The following is a 27,756-nucleotide window of genomic DNA, read 5'->3' on the forward strand; positions in this document are numbered from 1 at the left end:
TCACTCTAACATCTCTCTCCACTTTGTGCATGTATAGGTCCTGTTTGTGCATGTGTGTGTAATTGACAAGCAAGAGTGAAAACATTGAATTTCCCCTCAGGGGGATTAATAAAGTAAATAAACTAAACTAAACTATAATATTAGTACAAACAGATGTAGACGAGCTCTACAGTCCACTCCAGTAGGTGGCGGTAACACGTATATCCGCCTCCAGACCGACAGTGTAAACGGAGAAGAAACAGAGGAGCACTGCTTGAAACCGCTTGAAACCAAAGATACTGGATTGAAACAACTGCAGCCAGTGTGTCAACTTGGGACTTACTTCCATAGCAGTTGTGTTAGTAGTAGCTACTGCAAACATGTATCGCTGCATGTTGAGGTAAACTCCGTAAACTTACGCACCTACTTCCCGTCATAAATCCATGTATTTAATTTGAAGCAGACATTTCCGTGTTTCAATATATAACTGGATAAATGCGTTTCATTCATCTTAAAAATCCAATGTTTACTAATTTGCACTCTTCTTCTTACCTGTCTTTTGTTTACTGGCGCATTTTGGCGACCATGAGATAAACAAGACAGGGACATTTTGACATGTCATAAATGGGCAAAGGACAGGTGTAATTAAAAAAAAAGATGGCTGTGAGTTTGCTTCAGTGTCAGGGTATTTTATTTTGTGTGCTGACTCACTGTCACACTGTCAGGTTATTGGAGGACACTTAAATAGAACAGAGCCATCGTTTTGACTGTTCTTTTCTTAATTATGACAAGTTTATAATGTCTTACTTGTTTTACTTGAGACCTTATACTTTCATCAAGTTCTCTGTGGGTCCCTCCACTATAAGTATAAATCATTAAAGGTCAATAAATAGTCTTAAATTTGAATTTGTGAGGTCTTAATTATGGGGTGCCGTTTGTAAAGTGGCTCACGCTGAAAATAAAATCAACATTTTGCCACATTTAGCTTCAAACAATGTTTAAAAGAGTGTTGTGAATTTTTTAACGTCACCTTTTACCACATTTACAGCAATATTTGTTAACTTAGAAATATATTAATAGTTAAATCTAAATATTAAATGTGTCACCTAAATGTTAAATGTTAAATCTAAATATTTAATCTTAATCTAAATCTAAATATTAAATATAAATATAAATGTTAAATCTAAATATTAAATCTAAATGCTAAATATAAATCTAAATGTTAAATCTAAATGCTAAATATAAATCTAAATGTTAAATGTTAAATCTAAATGTTCTGGGTGAAACTAAATATTTAGCTAATATGCAAATTCACACTGCCGGTCACCGGAAGTACCAAAATAAAAGCTCGAGATGGTCAGACTGTGTTTATAGAATCAAATAACGAATTAAAACCAACTTATCGGGGGAAATGAACACTTGAACATACATAAGTGTGATAATAACTACCTAAAATAACAAGAAACATGTTTGGAGAAATTTTATTTGACGTGTACTTTGAGTTGTTAGTTTATTTGATTTAGATTTAATATTTAATATTTAGATTTATATTTAGATTTAGATTTAATATTTACATTTAACATTTAACATTAAGGTGCCACATTTAATATTTAGATTTAACTATTTAATATATTTCTAAGTTAACAAATATTGCTGTAAATGTGGTAAAAGGTGACGTTAAAAAATTCACAATACTTTTTTAAACATTGTTTGAAGCTAAATGTGGCAAAACTTTACAAACGGCACCCCATACTTAATTGCCATAAATATTTGATCTTTTTTTTAAATCCACCTTTTAATTTATTTCAGTCAAAATGAGTCAAGCTCTTTTTGTGAAAATCCACATTTCTGATGTTACAAACTTTAACCCCTAAAGTCTGTCTTTTTACTTTATACTTGCATTTACTTGTTTGCAAAAAGTACATTAGCCTCACTTACCCTAAAAACCATATTCCTACATAAAACCTACATAACTGCAATGCTTGAATGAGAAACAGATGTTTTGTCTATGAATCAGTCTTACATTTGATTAAAAAGTATCTTGACAGGGTTTTAATAAGCATGACATTTAAGTGTCTCATACCTATAGGTAAGTGTTCGCACACTGAGTTTAAGCTCCCGTTTTTATTTGGCACAAAGCTGCAAGCTTTCGACCCTATCGGGTCTTCATCAGGCAAATGAGTGACAGCAGTTCAAGGAGAAAATATATAGGCCGGCGCGTCTGTGACGTCACTAGGTAGAAAATCAGTGCTTGCCATCACAGCCGGGTGGGGGATATAATAGAAGCAGTTAGCAATAATAATAAGAAGACAACAATATTAAATATCATGGATAAACAAGGAATATTAGGCCTATAATATCAGTATAGAAAGACAACAGTGAATATAAGAACAAAAGCTAGAATAGTAGGCTACTAGAATAAAAACAGTGGTAATTCATGAGAATAAATAATCAAAAGACATCATATCCAAAAGACTGGTCAATAATTTTGTCATGGAATAGCAGAAGTAGGCTAGTGCACATGACAAACAAAGATAAGTTAAAACACTGGCATATAAGGCTACATAAAGGGCACTAATTAGGCTATTATAGAAAAGGTTTTATATCAAATTCCTCATTTACACCATTAGGAGACATGGTGTTGAGGAAACAGATGCAGAAAATTTCGCACTGGAGGAGTTTTCTTTGCAGATCACCTCCCCTCGAATGCTTCTCTACTTTCTCCACCCCAATATATCTGAGGGCGCTGACACTGTGGTCAGCCTGTTTAAAGTGTGCGGCCACTGGATTACGTTCATCCCCCTTTCTGATGTTACTTCTATGTTCGCTGATCCTGGTGCGTAACGCTCTGGATGTTTTACCCACATAAGCCAAACCACATGGGCAGCGAATAAGGTAAACGACATGTGCCACCACATTTATAGTTACCGTCAGGCACAGTCATAAAATCAGTAGGGGCAAGCGCAAATCGTGACAGAGGCAGCTAGCCGTGGCACTTCCGGTGGCAACCTCAGGTGCTGTGGCAACTTCCGGTGGCATCCTCAGGTGCCACTGACTTGCCGCGGCAGCTGAGGCTGTTTGAGGCGCTTGCCACTGACTTGCCGCGGCATTTACTGACTTGCCACGGCAACTACAGCTGTTTGAAGCAGCTGCCACTCACCTGCTACAGGATGAAGTGACTGGTTTTATGTTGGTTAGTTTTTGGTAATAAATTTGATTTAATCAAGAAAATTCGTGCAAATGTAGCACAATCAGAGCTGTAAATATTGTTCGAATTTATGAATGCCAAAATCAGCAGGTTTTTAATTGAGATCAAAAATTGCAGGGTGAGACATATTAGACTCAAAATGAGACCGTTGCTCATTAGTAACTCGCTATTATCTCGGTATATGCATCAGCAAATATCAGGTAATGGGTGTTGGTTGGCATTGCACAAAAACATAAAGTTAAAGACAAATTAACAGTATAAAAACATCAAAAGAAAACAGTCAAAATTTAAACCATAGAGAAATAATTTTTATTGTAGCCTGTTTTTTATACTTAATAGGCTACAGTGAAAAACATGTATATCATATTATGTATGATGATAAAATAAATAAATAAATAGAACAAGGTTGAAACTCTTGTCTGTCTATTGATTTCAGATACAGTGATTACAAACAGCAGGTCAGTAAAAGCCGTGGCAGGTGAGTGACAACTGCCTCAATCAGCTGTAGTTGTCGCGGCAGGTCTGTAAAATCCGTGGCAGGTAGGAAATGAAATTCCCCACTTTGAGAACCACTAGGTATCCCTACAGTGGCAAGTTCGTGGCGAGAGAGAGAGACAGAGAGACAACAGAAATAGTGGTAAACAGCTGTTTCTATACACCACCCCCCCCCCCCCCCCCCCCCCCCCCCCCCCCCGTGATTTTGGCATTCAAAATTTTAACAAATATTTAGTGCTCTGATAATGCTACATTCTTTTGTGCCAAGTCTTAATGGTTAAATCACTTTTTATTATCATTATTTTTTATTAAAAACTATCATTTAACAGCCCCACAGTCACTTCATCCTGTGGCAGCTGCCCCAAACAGCCTCAGCTGCCGCGGCAAGTCAGTGGCACCTGAGGATGCCACCGGAAGTTGCCACAGCAAACAGCGACAGCTGCCGCGGCACCTGAGGTTGCCACCGGAAGTGCCACGGCTAGCTGCCTCTGCCACGATTTGCGCTTGTATAGCACAAGGGACTCACAATATTAGTAGTTTTATTTTTAGCCTTGGGCTGAAGACTTTAAGCCTGCATCATATGATTGAACCTATCCCTGGCCAGTCTTCTAGTATTCTAGTTTTTGTGTAACTTATTATATTCACTATTGTCTTTTTTCTATAGGCTACTGATATTGTAATATTCCTTGTTTATCTATGATATTTAATATTGTTGTCGTCTTCTTATAATTGCTAATTGCTTCTATTATATCCCCTGCCCGGCTGTGATGGCAAGCACTGATTTTCTACCTGGTGACGTCTAGGGATGTAACAATATGGAAAAATTGATATCTCGATTATAGTGACCAAATGATCACGGTAAACGATAATATTGCGATATTTTTTTAAGCGCTGTAAAATGTCCAAAAAATAGATAGGCCTACATTGAAATAACTTCACTAAATCTTGTAGAGGATTACCTGTATGAGAAAAGGAGTGCATGCTCTCGGTCAAAGGTTAACATGGCAGCGTTTTACGTTGTTTCCTTGAGCTTATGTCGAGAAAGCATAACTGGCCGTCTATATCGATTCTAGCTCGCCATACAATAACCATAATCATAGTGATCATAGTTGATCTCAGTTAGCGTTACGTTACGTCGGTTTATATTCTGTCGACTCTGCTCAGTGTTTACAGCTCCGTTTTGTTTTGAAACACTTAGCAACATAGCTGCTAATAGGGCTATTAGCTACTCAGCTAGTATTAGCTCCTAAGTGTCTTAAACGAAAACGGAAAACCTAGTGTTGCTACCCTTCGCAGCAACTTTCTTTCTGCATGTTCTGCACACAGGATAGTTGTCCTGCACCAGCTGTCCCTCGGCATTCTTCAGAAACCCAAAGTACGCCCAGAACTCAGACTTTGTGTGTTTAGTTGGGGGGGAAATTGTCCTGAATGCCGCTATCACCACCACTCCGCCATGTTTTCATTCTTTGTGTTTACTCATGCTACACATTCACGCAGCGCCTGCATCGCGAGACTTGAATGAGGCTGTTATTACATGTCCTGATAATCCACCGCGATAATGCAATTAATTTAAACATAAACGGTCGTTCTTACCGTGTAAAAATTAACCGAAATTTACCGTAATATTGGTAATCATCCCTAGTGACGTCACAGACGCACCGGCCTATATATTTTCTCCTTGAACTGCTGTCACTCACTTGCCTGATGAAGACTCAACAGGGTCGAAAACTTGCAGGTTTGAGCCAAATTAAAGCGGTAGCTTAAACTCAGTGTGCAGACACTTCTTCTTTTTTGATTTCACCTGTTTGTCCTGCACCTGGTACCTAATACGGTCTTTGGATGTGCGCACAGCCCTTCTCCTTCATACCTGTAGGTACCCTGTTTCAGCACTACTGACTAACAGTGGATTCTTCATTTATTCATGAATCTTGTGTTGCAGGCTGGCTGAGCGGCGTTGGCAGTGTTCAGTCCGCTGTATGAGCGCTGCAGCCAGGAGGAGGAGAGCTCTGCACAGTGCCTTCCCAGTGCTGGAGCAGCCCCTCCTGCCCATCCACCAACAGATGTATGAAACCAACCTCCGAAACAGCAACGCCTGCCATAAGAAGTAGGTTCTGTTCAGCTCTGATTAAATCTGCTGAATTTAATTTTTCCCTACTGCATTATTTGTATAAAAGATCTACCACTACTACTTGATTTTGTAATACTTTTCAGAATCAGTACAGTGTTTTGGTGACCAAGAGGTAAATTTAGGTCAGCCAGGCAGAGAGTATAATCATGGTTTCAAGCTGCGACGGTCATTAATAATGATAACTAAATAATCAGTTAATTTTTTAAGTCATTCCAAAGCAAAAATGCATAATATTAGATGCATCCAGATTCTCAAATGTAAGAATTTGCTAGCTTTTCTCATTTATAGCAAACTGAATTCCTATCTCTTAGTCAGACAAAACATAACCCTGGCCTTAAGGAAATTGTGAAACACACTTTTTTTAAAAAAAAAAAAAAAATGTTTTCTGATGTTTTTATTCAACAGCTAATTGACTGATTTATATCATTTAAAAAAAACATTATCATAAATAATGGTGTTTTTTTATTAACTTTTATTAACTTTCATCTTTTTTTTTTTCTCCAAACCTGTCTGCGTTAGTCTTTGTAGCTTAGCGCCACAAAAGGGTGTAAGCTTTTTATGAAGACTGATGCACTGTTAATCTTGCAGTCAAGTATTTTATACCCATACTGTGCGTGGTTGTGACCGTCACCCACCCTCCCTGGAGACTAGCCTATCAGCCTTTATTGGAAAAACTTCCTAATACGAGCCAGAGGGCTGTGATACACCGTAGTGTGTCAAGGGGAAAGTAAGGGACAGACAGGGGGGACTGAGGGACAGGTGCTTAAGTCCTGAGTTATATAGCGACAGTGCATGCGGAGAAGAAGGAGGAAACAAACAAACAAACAAACATATAAACAAAAAAAAACAGAGGAGAAACAGGCAGTGTAGCTGATGTATTGTGGCCTTGAGGTTGTTGTGCTCCATACAGATTACCAAAAATAAACAAATAAATGTATAATAAAGAGAAGAAAAAAAAACCCAAAAAAACAAAAGAGAAGTCTATACTGAACACCAGAAATGTGAGAGTCCTGGTGGTGGAGGAAAGCCCGATTGTGGAGAAGAGTTGCCAGCGCAGTGTGGTAGGTTTGAGAAGCAATTGAGCCCCTTTTGAGTGATCCCATCGGTTCTTTGCGATGCCTCACGGAGCTGAAGTATTGAACATGCATGCGTGTATTTGAACCCTCCCAATGTGTTTATGAAAACCATCACCAGGGACCAGGGCCAATGTCCCAGCCCTGCGGGAGAAGGCAGGCGCTGAGGCACCCCAAGGCCGCAGAAGCGCCCAGACCCCACGCCCAGGGAGCCGCAGAGGCTGCAGGACACCACGCAGGCCCGCACCACCCCCCCCCAAAACCGCACCCCCAAAGCAAAGCTGAATAAACTTGTGACTGTTTTCCAGTCAACGCCCTGTTTGACACTTAATTCAGTGCATTCCTCTTTCCTCTCTCTCTGTAAGGTTCATAGAGTTGAGTGAAAAGGTGAGAAAAGGTGGAGGGGAAAAGAGCATCGCCAGACACACTCAGAGAAACAAGAAGTTGTTGGTCAGGGATCGGCTGCGCTTTCTGCTGGATGATGAGGACTTCCTGGAGCTGTCACCATTAGCTGGTCTGGGTCTGCCGTACGGGGACATCCCTTCAGCCGGCTGCCTGACTGGTCAGACACCACTTACCGCAGGCCTTTACTTTTTGGTTCTAACAAAGAAGGAAAAGAGACCTTCACTATCACAATGTTCATTTGAAATGGACTGCAGACAAGTGCTTCTGATTTACTTTGTTTAACTTAATGACAAGGGTTCCTTTGAACAGAACCAAACAGGTTAGGTATGAAAGCACCTGTAAGTACAACACAGAATTTAGCAAGTGCACTGCTTTCCTCTTTGATGTTTATGTTTACATTTAGCAACTCCTTTACCAACTGTTAACTAGTTTATGTTTTTGTGTATGTATCTTTATGTGTGTGTATGCCTCCAGGCATTGGCAGGATCAACGGCCTGTGGTGTGTGTTTATTGCCAATGATGCCACAGTGAAAGGTGGCACGGCGTATCCAATCACAGTGAAGAAGCAGCTACGGGCACAGGAAGTAGCAATTCAAAATCGCCTGCCTTGTGTTTACCTGGTCGACTCTGGAGGAGCTTTTCTGCCACTGCAGGTAAACACGCACATGCGCACACACACACACATGCATCTGCCATCATAAGTGTTAAAATGTGTTGAATCATACTGACTTCCATTTTAAAGTCGAGCTTGTGTCTCTGTGTGTATAATTATCCAGTCAGACATCTTTCCTGATAAGAATCATGGAGGAAGGATGTTCTATTATGAAGCCATCATGTCTGCCATGAAGATCCCACAGGTAAACAAATATAAAGTAGGGAGGGCTTGAGAAACAGAATGTTTTCTCTGTTATGCAGTTCAGGATGCATCAAATGTGCTAATTCAGTGGTTCCCAACCTGATGCCTTAAACAACAGTGTCTACCCAGGGCCCTTTTTATTGTAGGTATTATACTGTAGTACAAACATGACCATTACCATGGGGAGCAGAGCATTCAGCCGCTCTGATCCCCATCTCTGGAATTCATTACCACCCCAACTCAGAAACACTGATTCATTCCCCCATTTCAAATCACAACTCAAAACACATTTGTTTAAAACTGCCTATTCCATCTGATGCCAATTGCTCTGTCACTTTCTATTGTGTTTTTTTGTTTGTTTCCTTTTAATGTCATTTTGTGTGTCTGTACGGTGTCCTTGAGTGCCAAGAAAGGCGCCTTCAAATAAAGGTATTATGAGTTTTGAGCAGTTTAACCAAAGAGTGATTTCTAGATTGTAATCGTTATTGTTATTGTAACCCATTTTATTGTGCAACGGACGCGTTTAATTTTTCCTGGGACCCCTACAGTGACCCGACCCCCAGGTTGGGAACTACCGTCCCAATTAATCTAAAACACTGCAAGTTATTAAGTGCAAATGTTTTTTTAGTGTTTTAAAAATGAAGTCATGTATGATTGTATTGTATTATTATTATTATGTATGATTAAAAGCTATAAAAATATAACATGGGAATTTATTCACTCCCTATTTCGGGAGAACAAACAGGAGTGAACAGGAGAGTATGTGTAAAAGCTGATGTCCAGATGGATAAGAAACACTAGATTGGTGATCAAGTTGCAGCTCAGATTGCGATTTTACTGTAATAGTTCTCACTCTAAAGGTGTCAGTGGTGTGCGGGTCGTGCACGGCGGGTGGAGCTTACGTCCCCACAATGGCAGAAGAGACAGTGATGGTGCACCGGATAGGGACTATATTCCTGGGTGGACCGCCACTTGTGAAGGCCGCCACGGGAGAGGAGGTCACACCAGAAGACCTGGGAGGAGCCACGCTTCACGCTGAGTAGGTCCATAAACCAACCCCAAATGTACAGTTAAAGAAATAAGTTCACATCATCAAGTCTGTCAATCCATGGTCTGGTTTCAGGGTGAGTGGCTGTGTGGACCATTTTGCCTGGGATGAAAAACAGGCGTACCATGACACCAGAAACATCATGTCCACCCTCAACTTCCAACTGCCTGAGGAAGAGGATGAGGATGAGGAGAAGACGAGGAAGAGGAAAGCAGAGGAGGAGCCGCTGTACAGTTCAGAGGAGCTTCTGGGGCTGGCTCCCAGAAGTTATAACCACAGTCTGGATGTTAAGATGGTACAGTACGCATGCACAAACACCTAACATGAGCAGTTACTGTGGCTAACAGTAATACTTAAAACTTAATACCAATTCTATATCCCCTGTAAATGTAACTTTCATTGTCACTGATCTAGTATTAACATGTTGCCAGTTGTTTCTGTCTGTCCAAGTAGTCAGTCGACTGACAGACGGGAGCCGCTTTCAGGAGTTTAATTTGCGCTATGGAACTACACTCATCACCGGCTTTGCGAAGATACATGGGTAAAAGATTCAAACACACACACACACACACACACACACACACACACACACACACACACACACACGCTTTTGGATGTGTGGTGCAGGATTTCTTACATGAAGACACAGATTAAACAAACAGGACAGAGCTTTCAATTAAGTAAAAACCCTGACCAGCTGTGAACTGAAACAAAGCCATACCACAATAACAATATACTAATACTTTTTACAATTGGTTTGACACCCATAACCACGCTGCCACTTATGAGGAGCCTCCCCCCTCTCGGAATCCTACAGGAGGGCATCAATACCCACCCTCATACACATCCCCCATCATAGGCGTTTCTAGCCCATTTTTGGGGGTGCTGAAGCACCCCTAAATGAATCCCAGCACCCCTAAAATTTGAGAGATTTAAAAAAAAAATTTTTTTACTGTATGAACTTTTTTAACAAGCTAGAAAAGTGTCAAAACCATACAGTACTTGATTAATATTTTAACAACAAAAATACAGCAGCAAAATGAGTCGTCTTCCCCCAGAAATTAGGGTTACGATATGTTTCTTTTATGATTCCAATCCATTCCTCTTTTGCTGTGGCTCAGCATTTAAATAACCTTTATCAGATTTGATGGTTTAGTCACAGACTTTCCCAAAAAGTGTTGTGCTTTTCTTTCACAAATGTGGGAATGAAATTGCGTTAAAATGTACAAAACAGTGAAATTTATCTTGCCTGGCCAGGCAGCTCTCTGGGTGCTCAGCACCCCTAAACCTCTGATCCTAGAATCACCCCTGTCCCCCATCATACCAGTATCCAAGAAACCCTGTCCTTCAGAACCCAACCACTACCGACAGGTTGCAATCACTCCAATAGCCATGAAATGTCTGAAAAAACTGATGCTGAACACCATCCTGCCAGCCGTCGCACCACAGCTGGACCCCTGCCAGTTTGTATAAAGAGCCAAACGAGCAGAAATTAGATGACTTTAGACTCAACTCCAAATCAAAATCGACTTTGACTTTAATATCAGTAACTCATGACTTCACCTGGACTTTAGCCTTTTGACTTGATAGTACTTGATACCGTCCGCCAAGCCCAAATATCAAAAAGTAAATTATTTATAAAGTGTGCCTCAAATCCAGTCATTTTACTTTATTTCCTAATTCATCTTAAATTAATGCTATTCATTCCCAGCAAGGTAACACTTAATCCCTCAGATCCACTTTGTTTGAACTAGTCTGACAGCATCCAATCAAGTTGCAAGAGAACTAATGTTATGCCACTAAGCAGCAGTTGAAAAAATGGTAGCAAAAATAATTTTGTTCACGTACAAAAACTATGTGGTTGTCAGCAAAAAAATTAATTTCAGTATGCAAAACTTGCTAGTCTAAAGTAAGTTACAGACACAACAACTTGCAAAAACTTGTTTTAAGAAAAAAATACTACAATAATAACCATGTTAAGCAACTGTAACAAAAATAAACTCAATAGCACCTGCCCTCCTACACCCAGTCTATCAGACATGAACCTCAGAGCCATCACATGCCTTGTACTTACAGTGTCAAACACCACTGATCATCCCCTCAATTAACACTTCACATTACTTCCATCTGGCCGGAGACGCAGGACTCTTAAACAGGGAAGCGCTTGTTTCAGCAGGAATTTTGTTCACTGTGCAATTGCAGCCCTAAATCTGCCTTGTCGACACTGTTATGAGCTGGGGATGGGGATTTTGGTTACAGTCTATATTGTATATTTCTGTGTGTATATCTGCATGTATCTGTGTGCTGGCTGTGAAAACATCCCTCAAGGACAATAAATCTTTGTTGCTGTGCAGAAGTGATTAATTAATTAATTTTTTGTTTACCGGTGCTGTAATGTTTCTGGTTTAACACACTTGAGTTGTTTGCCCCTTTGCCTTTGCAAAAAAATACCATGTTTCTGTATGCAGTGAGTGTGCCATAGCAGTTACCCCAAAAACTTGGATGGCCTATCATTGAAAAATGTGTGCAGTCTGAGCATTGTTTTCACATTGTTTATGCGTTGTGCTGATCAAATGTTTTTTTTTTCTTTGTATGTACCCTGTTAGCCACCTGGTGGGAATATTAGCCAACAACGGAGAGCTGTCGTACCAAGCTGCACTGAAAGGAAGTCGTTTTGTCCAGTTGTGTGACCAGAGAAACATTCCTCTTGTATTCCTTCAGAACACAGCACCCACAGCAGCTCTGACACTCTCCACAGCACAGGTATTCACTCCCAGTGAAACAAACACACACACACACACACACACAGGTCTGTGTTTAAGTATTTCATAGTGTAGATTCATAGTTTGGGTGAGTGAAGCGAGTTACCCGTAAAACTTCTGTTAATAACCCAGGCTATTATTTGCTTAAATCACTGAAATCAACGGGCCTATATTTGGGACAGGCCCTTAATTCCTTTCACACAAAACTGTTTGGTTGCATACAACCAAATTGTTTATTTAAACCAGTATGAATATTACTATATATAAAAATATAAACATATATTTATATATAGTATAAAAATTAGGCTTCAAATAATATATCAATTATGAATCATTCATTTGATCAAGCTCTGACAGATGGTGCATCAAAGAGAAAGAGAGAGTTGCGGCACCCAGCATACTGACATGACAGCACTTTATCCTGTTAAAACAGTACTCACAATTTGGATAATTGTTTATGAAAAACCTTTTTTGATTGTTTTGATCAGTATGGACTATGAACAACATACAGGGTAATTGAGGAATGGACACATAATTTGAGGTAGCCAACAACCTGGTTTTATACATCTGAAGAACTTCTATTAAAAAAATGAACTGCTTGGCAACCAGACCAGGCGTCTAATTGAGGCAGGCGTTCATTTGTCAAAATGTGGGGCCACACCAGGCTTTTAAAAGGGACTGGGTGTATAATTGCGACTAGGCTTTTAACTGAAGTTTTACGGTAAATATTTTCTATGTCATATCAGTATTTTCTGTTTGTGTCTCTCTCTCTTCAGGCAGCGATGAACAGTAACCGTCTGAAAGCTCAGGGTTCAATGATGTCAGCAGTAGCATGTGCCTCAGTCCCCAAAATCACTGTGGTGATCGGTGGTTGCCATGGTGCCGACAGTTACGCCATGGTGAGAGTCTCCGTAAACATTACTGACATTAACTGTAGATGTGCTCTAACCTGTGAACATCAGCACTTAAATGTGGTAGAATCTACCTTGCAGAAGGGCAATCATCTTAGGGAAGGTTAACATTATTACATAGCTATCATTTTTATTTCTTTGAGTGTCCATTCTGCAAAGTTAGAAATAGAAATATACTTAGGTTTTATAATATTTTTGTTCTAGCTGCTTTCCTGTAGTTTGTGTCATGGTTATACCAGTACCCTTATGATTTTGTCGTTATTAAACTCACCATCTGTAGGCAAGAAAAGTGTCTCTGTAATCAATTTGGAATCACAGCCGTTTTAATGAAAAAATCCATATCAAAATGACCAATAGAAACTTCTTAAACAACTCCTGCAGCAACATGTAATTTTCCTGCTGTTCTTTTAACTTAATTATGATCAAAACACAACGTTTTGCCATAAATTAACATTCTTGAATAGAGTATTCCATTGAAAACCTACTCTTCGTGTCAAAAATCTCACTGTCCCTGTGCTTTAAATGTTGCTCTGAAAGGTTTGACCCAGATTCAGAGCAAAAAAGTATCAAAATATGCAAAGATAGTTGTGAAATTTTAAAATATTTTCACCAAAATGTAACAGAAGCTGTTTACGTTTTGTTACATGCAGTTATATTTTGTCGTATTAGTTGCAGACAACAGCCAAGTATTATCAAAAATCTACACATACATAGTATTCTGCAGTATAATTATACATTTGCTTATGTAGAATTTAGGATACAGGGTTTATCCCACAATAATTAAAACCGTCTTTCCTGTTTTTCTCCAGTGTGGGCGGACATTTGACCCTAATTTCCTGTTCCTGTGGCCCAACGCCAGAGTGTCAATGACGGCTCCGGGTCACGCCGGCTCTCTGCTTCCCCCTGACAGTGAGCAGGATGAGGAAGAGAAGAAGAAGCACGAGGACAAGTTAAATAAGAGATTGGAAGAAGAGAGCTCCGCTTTCTTCTCCTCCGGCTGACTGTGGGACGATGGCGTCATTCTTCCTCAGGACACCAGGAAGGTAAAAAAGATTGCCAATACAATTTCAACTTTTCGTTTTTTTCTTATTATGACGTCTTTTAATGTAAATCTTTACATGTGTGCAGGTTCTCAAGGACTGCTTGGACATCATCAAACAGCGGCAGTATGAGCTTCCCACAGAGAAACTGCACTCAGCACTTTTACGTATATAGAAGCTTTCATTCCTCTCCTCCTCATGTCCTCTTGATGTCAAACATACGTCCATCTCTGAGATTAAACTGCTGACTTTTCATTTCGGGAAGTTACTTTCATGTTTTCATTAATGTTTTGATTACCAATGTTATCTAATAGAAGTCATATCTGTGAAAGCTTTGTCTTCATACTTTGAATAACACAAATCGACTACAATTATTGCACATACTGAATGCAAAGGTGTCGGCATGGAGACTGTCTAGAAGTATTTATAACAGATACAAAGATGATTTTATTGCCCTTCCTTCAAATGAACCAAAGCATTTTTTTTTCATCTTGACATGGGGGAAACCCTCAAAGGTTCTCTAAAATGTTATTACCTTCTTAAACCTGCATAAATGTATATGTTTGGCCACTTGGGGGCAGCACAAGAGGCTCTAAGCCACTCTAAGCACAGCACTGACATGGTATTATCACTTTAGGAACAGTTAATAGATAATAAACATTTCAGCCTTATGTCTGCTGTATAGACCTGTGGGATCATTTAATGTTTGTCTCATTTTTGCATGATTTTTTTATTTCAGTTTGTTTGGCTCATAATATATGGCAGGATATTTCCTCACAGAAGTCATTATATTTTTTACAATAAATGTCAAAACATTTGCACTGTGACCATGAATGTAATTACAAAATGTAAAATGATTATTTTGGTATAATTGTTTTATTTGTATTTAAGAATAAAAAGTAGACAGATTTTTTTTAAATTCTGTTGCAAAAATATTGTGTTTGTATTTAATGCTTTACAAGGATGATTTCACAAATATGCAGGTGTCATCCTAATTATGATATAAAACATTGTCAATGCAGTAAATATGAATGTTTTTGCCAAGGTGTTTTAACAAAAGCAAAGTAAGGTCATGCTACAGGTAATTTCTCTGTACACAGGCACTGTTCTCCTCCATCAGCTTCAAGACACATTATGGTTGTCTTTATGATAGAAGAAACTGTTAGCACTTCTACATTACAACCAACAGACACTGCTGGCTCCAAGCTAACTCAGCAGCAGCAAGTTTGAACCCAAGGAGAAATGGAAATAACATTAATAACATGTTATTTGAAGAGTTTAAAGTCTCAACTTCAGCAGCAGCTTAGTGAAAATAATCTTCTCTTTGGAGACCATTCCTGATTTCTGTTGCTGGCAGAGTGTAAAGATGGTGTATTGTAACATGTGTGTAGGCTGGGTGAGGATGAAGGTCAAGGTCATGGTTTGTACATGCCATGGAGAGTCACAGGGATGATGGTGTTGACCTCGGCCCTGGCCAGCTCCGTCAGCTTCATGGCATCCAGCACCAGCAGGAAGCCTGGTCTCTCTGCACCCGGCTTCACCACGATACTCAGCAGCACACCTGCAACACAGAGGAGGTGAAAATGTGTGTGTTTCCATCATAGATGTGATTAGGATTAGGTAGAGATTAAAGTTTATCTAAGTGTGAGTTTGATTTAGGTTTATACAGATGAGAAGTTAGCCTTTTGATGTTTCATTTTTCGACCTCTTTTTGTGTTTGTATCTGCCATACAGATCTTTAGTGCAATATTTCAGTGCTAATGTTCTCTTCCCATGTGACATGACCTATCCAAATAGGATTTGATGTCATAAATGCTACATTCAGGGCAGAGGTTAAATAAATAAATTAAAATTTCTTTATGTTACTTTCAGAGTATTAATATAGCAGTAAACAAGCTATTTGATTTTAAAGATATAATGGAGTAAGGGCAAACAATTAAGTCATACTAACTCTCTGTGTGTTGTAATCAAAACTTCTCTGTGGTTTGTTTTGGTAGACAGGCTGCATGTGCATGATGTGTGTGTGTGTGTGTGTGTGTGTGTGTGTGTGTGTGTGTGTGTGCGTGCGTGCGTGCGTGCGTGTGTGTGTGTGTGTGTGTGAGAGCGCATGCGCCTGTCAGTGTAATAAAGTGTGTGTTCTACCGTCGTCCTCCTCTGTGCCTCCAGGTGTTGGTACAAACAGCGGCTCTGATGGGTAACAGTCTTCCTCCTGCCACACCCAGGTCTCTTTGGTCTGTACATTCAGCTTGACTATCTACAGCAAGTCAACAATAAACAAACTTCATCAACCACAACATCTGTATCACTTTCTGGATAACTTAAGGCTGGGGATATCGCCAACACTGTTTTCGTCAGTCAGTCAGTCACCTGTGAGTGATAAAAGCACTCCTTACCCTGTCAGGGATGAAGTGGTTGAGTCCCAGACCGTAAGCGAAGGAATACTTCTGCCCACGACACAGAGAGTAGTTAATCTGTGGAAACTCAAAGGCTGAGAGAGAGACAGCAAGTGTTATTTTATGAATAATAATTGTATGATGTGTGGAAGTGGCCATTAAAATACACAAAACAAACTACAAATTGCAGGAAGACTTCAGTCTGCCATTGCATGTGTGTGTGTGTGTATATATATATATATATATATATATATATATATACATATATACATATATAAATATATATATTACTCATGCTTTGGAGACATGAATCTGTTTACACACTCACGTTGTGGGGACTTTTTAGGGCCTATTTGAATCCCTGATGAAGGCCACAAGCCGAAACGTGTCGGTCAGTAAAGTTGTTTTTCATACCACAAGTGTTGCTGGAGCTCTTTTGACATTTTCCAGTGTTTCCTCACTCTCCATGCACCTTGTGAATCGGTGAAGTTGTGCCAGAAACTACTTTCTACTTTTGAGGCCATGCGGCAAGGTGAGTGTGTTTGCTGATTCTGTGACTTAATTGTATCTCCCTTAACTTTAGCTTATATTGGAGTTACGATATGGAGCATGTGAAATAGAGTATGGTGAATGTGCCAGGAAAGGTAGTATCAGCACTGTCTCTACCTGGAGCTCGCATGATCGGAGCCTGGGTTTGGTTGAAGGTGGCAGTGCTGTTTGGGCTGAGAAAGCCATGTGTAAGTAAGGTAAAGGAGATTATTGGGTTGGTGCGGGGAGCAGTGAGACCTGGCATTAGGGGAGTGTCTCTGAGATCACTGTCTAGCCTCCTGGAGGTGTCGTGGGACCAACTAGACAAAACACTGGTGAAAGGAGGTTCCCACCCAATGACCCCAAAGACATGTTAGTTATCACTGCTCACTGGTCTGTATAGTTAAGCCTTGCTATAATAGCTTATCATAGGGCTTAGGAGGTTATTCACTGAGCGCTGATCCTTTCTCTAGAGCAAAATTTCTTGTGTTTATTTGAACTAGGGACAAAACGCAAGTCCTCATAACGTAAATCATTACATTTTAGGGTTAAGTCTTGGGTTAAGGTTAGCCATAGGCAAGTAGGGGTTACAGTTATGGTTTGGGTAAGTCTCCAGGAAATGAAGGTAAGTCAGTGTGTGTGTGTGTGTGTGTTCGTGTTACCCTGTCTTGGTCCCGACAGGAGGACTTCAGGTTCCAGCCAGATGGTGCCATCGCTACGAAGAACAGCGGTTGCTGTAGTGTAGGACAGAGACACCAGATTCTTACCCTGCTCTTCCTGAAAACACACAAGCACATACATGGATGTACACACACACACACACACACTGTAGACTGGAGCATATTTTATACACCAGTGCAAAAAAAAAGTGAGGTTTGTACAAAAAGTCTGATGAATGAAATACTGATCCAGGATCAGCTGCTTCTCAAGACCAAAGTGGAGCTGAGTCATTGCTGGTTAAACAGTCACAGTAACAACAAGTTAGCTTTTATAATCAGCAGGTTCTTACTAAATTATTTCCACCAAAGGTTTGTGTTGGGGATGCTGCGTGACCAAAATACAGAGTATAGTACAGCTGACGGGACTAAATTTTGAAGATGCTGTTTTTTAGCCAGGGACACGTCGCTTTAGCTTTAGTGTGTCACTACAATACCGTTACACTTCAATTACTAGCCTGGGCTATTATTTGCTAAACCACTGAACACAGGCTTTTTCAAACCAGTATGAATATTGTATAAAAATTAGGCTTCCAATAATATATCAATTTTGAGTAATTTATTTGGTCTAGTTTCGAGAGACAGTGCATCAGAGAGAGAGAGTTACGACACTTGTTTTGTGACACCCGAGGATTACAGCACCCGGCATACAGACACAACACCACTTTATCCTGTAAAAGCAAAACTAGGATTTATTTTTATGAAAAACCTTTTGATTTGTTTGATGGAATATGAAGGAATATGAGCAACTTTCTGGGTAATCATGGAAGGACACACATTCTGACTATATGACTGCTTCAGAGGCAGGGGGTGAATGGTTGTCTGTCTCTATCTTGTGTCAGCCCTGCGATAGTCTGGCGACCTGTCCAGGGTGTACCCTGCCTCTCGCCCAATGTCAGCTGGGATAGGCTCCAGCCCCCCCGTGGCCCTCAAGAGGATTAGCGGTTAGAAAATGGATGGATGTATGAAATGGACGATTGAATTGTGAAGAATCTAACCGAATTAACAATGTGTAGCATCTCCATACTGACATACTGAAGTTTAAACATTTTTATTTGTATGTGCAATCGAAGCAGCTAACTAACTTACCTCAAGTGAGAAGCCAACAACCTGTTTGCTGCTATAAAACTGAACTGCTTGGCAACCAGACCAGGCATCTAATTGAGACAGGCGTTAATTTGTCAAAATGTGTCACCACACTGAGCTAGTAAAAGGGTCTGGGCATTTATTGGGACTAGGCTTTTAACTGAAGTTTTATGGTAGTATAGGGGCTTCTTGTCCACAATTTTTGGCAATGAGAATGCAGTTTAGCCTTTATGGCTTTTGTGGGCAATTTATTGTTGTCACTATACAAAGTGTTTTGCTTCTGTAGCTACATGATATTGTAGACTGTCACATAGTAAGTTGATGTTTGGTATTAATGCCTTACTACTGCATTTTGGGGAATGTGATTGCTTGCAGTCTTGCAGCCACTCCCTTCCTAAGATGGCTTCGCATTGTCACAAAAGTATTTGCCTGATGGAGGTCTAGTACCGAAACGTTGCAGTAAATTCATGTTTTTTGCAAGTTAGACAGCACGTGGGAGTTTGTCTGCAGATTTTGTCCTACTTGTCTCTCTCTTACGCACCTGTTATGAAACAGATGTGTTAAGTTTTCTTCTGTATGTAAGCAATTATGATGACTTTAAGACCTCCAACACAAACATTTCAAATTAAAACTTCATAAAAGGATGCCATTCAACCAATAAATACAGAAGTGTTGACATTACTAACTTGCAGTGTGTGTATATGTGTGTGTGCGCACTCACCCTGTGTATATCCAGCGGCAGTACGTATCGTCTGACCTCGGGCTGAGGAGCTCTCATCGCTGCTTTCTTCACTTCCTCCCACTCCTCCCTTATGTTGGCCAGGTACAGGTAGTTATACACAAAGTCATGGCTGCAGGAAAACAGAGAGAGATGTCAGGATGAGACAGCTACACTGTTCATAAAACACTCACACAGACACACACTCACCCTTTCCACGTGCAGAGGTCGACCACGATGAAACCCTGCTCCTCATAGGTGTTAATGTGGTGAAAGATGTTGAAAGCTGACGTTCTGAACTTGTGGTTGCTCAAATACTCGGCTGGGTCCTTGGTGGCCACGTGGAACCATGTCTAGGTTCAAAGAGGGGGGCGCATTTGTGAAATGAATAACAATGTATTAAGACTAATTTAAAGCCAATGATAAACTATACATTTGTGAGTTAGACTGTTTATAGTAATCAGCATAATAAATAAATGCCAAACAAAGAACTTTAAGTATTGTAATATGGAATTATATCAATATAGACCCTATTTGTAACTCAAAATAGCCATTATACATATACATACATTTATATATACATTATAAAACAATGGGGTCCTGGATGTTGTGTACATTTTGGAGGGGATGCAGGGGTCATGTCTCCCTCAACATTTAGGCCCATGTGCATTTTCCCTCCCCAATAAAAAGGGTTATATTTTGACAACATTAAAGACATTTACTCCATAAAATGATGCAAAGAAGAAACCAAACCTACACCCTTGCTCCTGGACACAGACATGTAAAAGACCCCCACCCACCCTACAACACCCAGACTGACAGAAATGCAAAACAGTTGCATTTTTCTGTGATAGTAATTCTTTGTGATCATCTGTGTGTGGTTGTGGTTGTTGAGTTTTTCTTTGTCGTCATTTTCTATCTCTCGGTAGTTGTTTTGCACCACTATGTGATCATCTTGTGTGTCCTTGTGGTCATTTTTTGTCTTTGTCTCTTTCTGAGCCTTTTGCACCTCTTTAAAGTCATTTTGCATCTCTATGTGCATGTTTTGCATCTTTTTTTGAAGGTGGGTGTGTGTTTTGAGTGATTTCTCATCTTTTTTTACTCATTTTGCATCTCTTTATGGTTGTATTTGATTGCTGTCAGCAATCACTTCATTGAGAGGTTCTGGCCCAGAGGTTTCTGGGTTTGTAATCCATTCATAATACTAACATGCCAACTACCAATCACCCTCCAGCCCTGGCCTACCCCCATGCTGTCGTTGGATTCAAAGCAGTCCATGTACGTGGCCCCTCTGATGCTCCAAGCCGACAGGAACTTGAGTAGGTTGATCTTGACTGGCTGCTCCACGAACACAAAATGGTTGTCTGTCATACCGAAACTACAAACGGACAAGCAGACAGATAGACAGACACAGATGAATGAGCAGCAGTAACAACTTCTTGAGGAGTAGAAACAAACGGGGAGTTTCTTTGGTTGATTTGGACCAAACAGGTCCAGATGCAAAGCTTGTTCTGTTTAATTAATTGAATTGTGCTGAAATGAAATGAAAGAACTGTACCTGTGTACGTAGGAGGGTTTTAACCTCTCACTGCTGGGTAGTTGAACCACAACCTGGGATTTCTGTAAGGGATCTGACTTGTCTGGAAACGCACAGTGACAGTGTGTGATGTTGATATTGTATGAGTGTATGCATGTGATTCACTCCAACTTAGTTCAGTTTATAATAGAAATAGAAATCAAATATCACTCTCTGATACGTAGTCTGTTTAAATTTGTAACAAAACCCACCTTCCTTAGCCAGTGGGATCTTGACAATGTTATAAGCCAGACTCATGTTCTTGCCAAAGCAGTTGCCGATGTTATAGACTGTACCATCTGCATCAGTGTGGGGGTGGGCAGTCAGCCCATTGACTGAGAGGTACTGACACAGGTCCACCTAATATAAATACATGCACACAGAACAACAACATAAATACACGATTGCTGAGGTAATACGAAAATGGCTGGAGCACAAAAAACCCACTTGTCTTCAAACAGAAATGGCAACAGTGAACAAATCAGTTCTCACCTTCTTTAAAGTCTCCAGTGAATCGGGATCAACCTTAGTGATGTAATTGGTCTCTGTGACGGCGTAGAAGTCTTCACCGATTGGATAGATGTTGACATTGCAGTTATCAGTTATCTCAATGCCTCTGAAGTAGGTAAAGAATCTATACAAAAACAAGGACAGCTGATGGTCAGTTGATGTGAGTGTAATACATGTGATTAATACAGTGTAAAAACAACAATTTCATACTGTGCAGCACTGGATGTTATTATATGTACACAACAACACATATATATTACTCAGAGAGCTGAAATCTGGAATACATCAATATGCAGACTTAGTAGACTTTGTATGTATACAAAAGGGTGGGGGTGGGGGGGCTAACACATAGAGACAGACAACCATTCACACTCACATTCACACCTACAGACAAGTTAGAGTCACCAATTAACCTATCCCCAACCTGCATGTCTCTGGACTGTGGGAGGAAGCCGGAGTACCCAGGAAACCATTGTTGGTAAACATGGGTCGTCGCCTTATCTACAAATGCAAATTAAGATTCAACTACGCAAAGCAAAATGCCGGTGTGTACAGGTTTTGGAGCGACAAATGCTGCCATCAAGGCAGCTTCTTTTTCAGGGACATCCCTGCTTTGTCCAGCGAGAAAATACCAAACCACATTATGTACTTATTACAGCAGTGTGGCTCTGTAGTAAAAGAGTGTGGGTACTAGACTGGCCTGCCTGCATTTCAGACTTTCCTCCCACCGAAAATGTATGGCACATTATGAAGTGCAAAATGGGACTGTTGACTGTTGACCAACTAAGAATAAAGCATTTTACTTTCAAAACTTCAACAACTGGTGACCTACACAGCTACATGTAGTTACATGCTAATGTCTGAGAAACACATAATCTTGTTTGTGGGTGTTGTTTCTCCCCCGAAAGGATCATAAATAAGCTTGATCCTAAAAATGAGCCAAACAGGTCCACTTTTGGCACCTACAATATTTGGGTTTGTGGGTTACCTGGAGAAGATATTCTTGCAGGGGTCTGGGTACACTGCTGTGCCAAACTCTGTGATGACTATTCTGTTCTCTGTCATGGCACGCACATACGAATCCGTCCTGATGAACCTGAGCAGAGAGATTACACACATCATGTGTCAGAGAACAATAAAGTCACATAGTCATAAAACACAATACTGATACTGCTCAGTAGACAAAACGTCTTTTCAAAGGAAGTTGGAGGAAGGATTTTTGTGGTTTGCGGCCGAGTATTGTTTTTGTGTCCTCCATTGCAACATTCCAGTTTGGATGAATTTACTGTCAGCTCTTTTCCACAGCTGCACAGAACTGCCAACATCTTTGCACTGACAGAAGTCAGATGTCATAAAATATTTGGATTTGGATCTGCACCAGAATAATAAAAGTGATAAGCAATGGGATACATGTGCCAGATGTATCTTTTCACATAGTGAAAAGAAGATATATGGCAATATTATGAAATCCCTGAAAACTAGTTCCAGAACCATGCCAAAGAGTACTTCACAAGAAAACTTAACTACGCAGAACTTTTCAAAACAGTTTAAGTGCTTCAGAAAGAGAAAAAAGAAAGAAGAGGTAATGAACAGATAGGACAACAAAGAAATATGTTTGAAGATGTGTTTTATAAAATAATATGCTCTGACTTTCTAAGATAATGAGTAGTACTCTTACTTCCTGTAGTAGGTCACCTGACCGTCCTTCAGGTCAAACTTGTGCATGAGAGCCTGTCCATCAAACAGGTGGTGGAAAGGTTGATCTCCCACCTCGAAAAGACCTGGACCTATCCTGAGAAGACTGCCACCCAGCCATGAGGGTAGAACACCTGTGAACACACACATACACACTGTCAGCTGGGGCACTATCCCAGAGAGGCGGGGTACACCCTGGACAGGTCTCCAGACTACCAAAGGGCTGACACATAGAGACAAACAATCATTCAAACTCACATTAACACCAACGGGCAATGAACCTAACCTGCATGTCTTTGAACTGTGGGAGCAAGCTGGAGTAGCCATACTGATAAGGGGAAAAAATGCAAACTCCACACAGGAGGGCTTGGACAGAGCCAAGATATCTGTTTCCCCCGTTCCCAGTCTTTGTGCTAAACTAAACTAACAGGCTGACAGTAGTCCACCAAAATCCAAAATCTGTGACCCTCAGATTCTGTGAAGAGGAACTTCAGTTGCATTGCCTTTGCATAAATGTTTTATTATACTTTGTCACAGTTTTGATTGCTATGATAATGGAAACTTTAGTGTATCTGTCTGTCTCTAGAGCACTAGCACCTCACCCGACAAAATCTGGATAACACTTTTTCATATAATTTATCTTCTGCTGTCACAGAATCTGCAGATGCAGTGTAGCTGAAAATTCTAAACCCACAAAATCTACTGGGTCACAAAAAATAGTTTAACGAGCTTATGTGTTTGACAGACAATGTCAGTCTCTGCCAGAAAGACAAGAAGCATATTTCACAATCAATTTATCAGTCTATTAGCCTGTGCGGAAGTTATCCTACAAAAGAGCTTAATAGGGGCGTCCTGATGGCCTAGTGGTCTGAGGAACATGCCATATCATTGCAACATTAGCACAGCAGAGACTTTTTGTTGTAAGCCAAAAAATGTTGAGTAGCCTGCTGTCTTTCCTACCGGAGATCTTAGCAGGTAGAGGTTCGTTCAGCTCTTCCACTGTTTCAAAGATCTTCCTGTAGCCTGCAGCAGGATGCTCCACACTGGAGAGGAGAATGAAAACATGAACTTGCGGAGCAATTCAACCATATGACCAAGACGGAGAACAGCTGAAAAAACAGTCTTATCATAAGGTGCCTTTAGCAGCTGTCTTGAAGCTTTTGATTAAGTTATTCCTCACCAGATGGAGTTGGCATAGTCAGGCCAGCTGTTTGGAAATATGGGCAGGGGGACAGCATTTTCAAAAGTGGGCCCATCATCCACACCCAGTGGGGTGGGGGGTCCCTACAACTACAGTCAAGTCAAACCAATGTTACGCAATTCCAAGACAGTTTAGGGACCCCAGTATGCAGACATACTTAAACACAGCATTTTGAAAAATGGCAGTATTCCTTTTTCCCTCACCAAAATTCAGCGTAACTTTGGAACATTACTTGGCCCCCTTTCTAACAAGGTAGCAGAACATGGTTGGTACCAGCGGATGCCTTAGATCCTCTAGTTTAACGTGATACCTGTGCATTCACAGGTCTTTCTGGTAGTTTTAAAACTGAACCCAGTAGAGCAGGTTTTATTTGCTAAAAATTACTCACCTTCAGCTCTGCCTGTCACACCTGGTGCTTTTTCACATTCTTTGCCAGACATTTGACCATTGTCTCTCTGCTCCTTTCATTTCTTGTTCTCTCTCTGTACCCTGACTTTTACTTTAGGAGCCCCTGATTTTTGGCGAGGCATTCTGACTTTGCTAATCAGGCTGCAGTCCACCTCACATGTTTACATTTGCAACACTTGTGAGTTTTGTGCATCACGCATCTGACCTATGTCACAATGGGAGTATGGCAGATTGTGTTTTAATTATAAAATTCCATTTATTCATTGTGTTACTAAATGTAACTTGTATTATCAGTGATTTAAGTCAGTAAGTAAATTATTGTACAAGGCAAGATTGTGTGATACCATCCAAAGCTCCAAAACAGCTACTACATGGACATTGTGATGAGACAGTTTTGTCAACTGCTGTTTTCTTGCTTGTTTCTTTACTGCCTAATGCAAACCATGCTTTCTCTTTTACCACTTTCTTTCCATCTTCCTGTCATTCTTTCTTAATATTTGTGTCTCTTTTTGTCATGTGTGTTGTTACATATTCATGGGCTTTTCTTTGTTCACCATCTTACTTTATTTGCCTCTCTCATCTTCCATCTCTATTTGAAAGGACCTTGTTAGGACAGTTCACAAAATGTTGATGAGAAATCCTAAAAACCTTCTAAATAACCTTCTAATTAGTCATGGAACTTTTGCAACCAGTCAACCTGATCCTTATTTTGATATGAGACCTAAAAAACTACACCAGTTAATAACATAAAACTAAGATGTGAGGAGTGCAAAGACTGCAGCTTAGTTGTTTGACAGTCTGTTTCAGTGCAGACATAATCTCTTCTCTTTTATTGGGTGTCTCTCTGCTGCAGCAAACGTTTTTCTCTGGAATCTGTACTTCTCCAATTTTGAGTTTCGTTCAGTTTTTTTCTCCCATTCATAAGGAAAAAGGTCTGGTGGAAAACTTTCAGCTCTGCATAGTTGACGCACCATCAAATCTTTTTCTCTTACTAGAAAAACAACAAACGTCACTGAGTGCTGTCTACAAGCTGCTTTCTATTATTTCATTCCTGAGAACCAATAAACTTGATCCTTGAAAAGTCTTTTCAAAAACTAGTTTCATCTTTAAGTCCTTATGTTCATACTTGCTGAAACCATTAGAGAAAAATAAAGTTTGACTCACCGGCTGAACATGCTGCTGTATGTTCCTCACACACTCACTGCGAAAAGAGACTCCGGCTTGTATTTAAACCACATACAGATTTCCTGTGGTGAGAGATGGAAACTGGGCCCCCTCCTCTCCTTTTCCCTTCATCCACCCCCTTCTCTCATTTTCCCCTCCCCTTTTCCATCCTTCCTTGCGTCCTCCAGTCCCTCCTTTTTTCCTTTGCATCTCCTTTCCTCCTGTGTCCTGCCATGCCTTTTGCTCCCCTGCTACCACTTTTCTTCTTCTTCCTCCTCCTCCTCTTTCTCTGGCCTTACCCTGAGCTGAACAAGACAGCTTTGTCTCCTCTCTTTTCAGCCTCCTGGCCCTTGGCTCCTTGCAGAATGTTCTCTGGGCCCCGAAGCAAGTTCTTTGTCAATCTGTGGGAACACAAACGGTCACAAAACAGGCCTTTGATGTGGGTCAAACTATTAAAGTCAACTTTAAAAAGCAGTGTGCTGGTGTTGTTGTTTGAACATGGTTATGCGTGCAAAAAGAATCCTTTCTAATAAGTTCCAGACACTCAAACTATTTTAATTGGCTAGCTGGAGGAAGGGAAGGAGCAACAGAGTTTTCTCTGGGAGGGAGCGAGTCAATCATTAACCCTGTCTATTTCTGTGGTCCTCTGTCATTTTGATAAATGAAAGTTGAATAGAGGGATGAATAGAGGGTGAAGGACAAAACACCCAGACAAAAGCAGAGCAATGTAGTGTATGCAGTTCAGTACAGCCAGGAATGCACAGATTTATACACTGGGGAAACAAAACCACTCCACAAGCGCATGGCGCAGCACAGGAGACCCAGCTCCTCAGGTCAAGACTCAGCTGTCCACTGACATCTACAAGAGGGACACTCCTTTGAGAACAGCAATGTTCACATCTTGGCCAGGGAAGAAAGATGGTTTGAAAGAGGAGTAAAAGAAGCCATCTATGTCAAACTAGAAAGACCATCGTTAAACAGAGGGGGTGGCTTACGACACCACTTATCACCCACCTACAATGCAGTCTTGGAATCCCTCCCCAGATGCCTTCACACCCATTCACTCCAGGACCCACCTGACCCTAATGACTCAAATGGTGGCCGGATGGGTCACCGACTCACATCTTAAAGACTCTGAAACTCAGAGCTCACATGTGACCCCTACGTCTCTGCAAGGGTTCCCACCCACACAGGGTTTAAAGCCTGCGACGCCGCACCAGTCATTTAGAACTGAAGAAGCTTCTTGGATGAGAGGCAAAACAAGAATTGAAGCAAGTCCAGTTGCCTACGATATACCACTTATGATTACCATGACCTGGATGACTGAGAATCTTCACCGACAAGTTCTGGTCTCTGTTTGTACACTGAGTAGCATTGACCAGTGATGTTTGAATGACTGGTAAAAAGTCTATGCCGAGAGCAAAATAGCTTAAATGCAATCTCGGAACCAATCAGCTATTTAGCTTTTTATCATCTTTATTTGTATTCATTTCTGTTCATAGAGATTTGCTGAAATTACTGGTGCATAGAGGAGGAAGTTTTGGCTTGGATATGCACTAACTGCACCAGTGCCCCCAAAATATTGTCTGCTGACCCCAAGCCAATTGCTATTTCCAAGGATAGCAAAGCCGTGAGCAACCCTACTCTTCCTCTAATTGGATAGTACTCTTTGCCTTTGTTGGTTGAATTGGTTAAGTTTAGGCAAGAGGAGGGAGATTGGTTAGGTTAAGAATGCCAAGGCGGGCCAAATTCGCTGCCCCCAGAGGCTTACAGTCATCAGACCAGAAACTGATGGGTTCAGACACTCACTTCATGGAAACATGATTTGGTTCAAAAGACAGTTGTGCTGGAAGAAA

At 40.5% G+C, this 27,756-nt stretch overlaps 2 protein-coding genes across 2 annotated transcripts; one reads left to right on the top strand and one right to left on the bottom strand.

The window, feature by feature from the left end:
- The first annotated feature begins 227 nt into the window (after nt 1-227).
- Nucleotides 228-15,428, top strand: LOC117253332 (methylcrotonoyl-CoA carboxylase beta chain, mitochondrial-like). The gene is made up of 12 exons (XM_033620690.2): nt 228-379; nt 5,622-5,786; nt 7,249-7,445; nt 7,763-7,941; nt 8,065-8,145; nt 9,005-9,183; nt 9,268-9,487; nt 9,642-9,733; nt 11,799-11,955; nt 12,731-12,853; nt 13,675-13,908; nt 13,994-15,428. The coding sequence occupies exons 1-11, from the start codon at nt 360-362 to the stop codon at nt 13,864-13,866; spliced, it is 1,605 nt and encodes a 534-aa protein (XP_033476581.2). The 5' UTR covers nt 228-359; the 3' UTR covers nt 13,867-13,908; nt 13,994-15,428.
- On the bottom strand, nt 14,763-26,046 carry LOC117253333 (retinal Mueller cells isomerohydrolase-like). The gene is made up of 14 exons (XM_033620693.2): nt 25,901-26,046; nt 24,088-24,170; nt 23,111-23,261; nt 22,421-22,528; nt 21,415-21,556; nt 21,135-21,282; nt 20,905-20,986; nt 20,592-20,724; nt 19,557-19,699; nt 19,350-19,479; nt 17,489-17,603; nt 16,299-16,393; nt 16,048-16,159; nt 14,763-15,466 (listed from the first exon to the last, which is right to left on the bottom strand). The coding sequence occupies exons 1-14, from the start codon at nt 25,909-25,911 to the stop codon at nt 15,321-15,323; spliced, it is 1,599 nt and encodes a 532-aa protein (XP_033476584.1). The 5' UTR covers nt 25,912-26,046; the 3' UTR covers nt 14,763-15,320.
- Between the last annotated feature and the right edge of the window lie 1,710 nt (nt 26,047-27,756).

The sequence above is a fragment of the Epinephelus lanceolatus genome, chromosome 6 (assembly GCF_041903045.1).
Source record: "Epinephelus lanceolatus isolate andai-2023 chromosome 6, ASM4190304v1, whole genome shotgun sequence".
NCBI lineage: Eukaryota > Metazoa > Chordata > Actinopteri > Perciformes > Serranidae > Epinephelus > Epinephelus lanceolatus.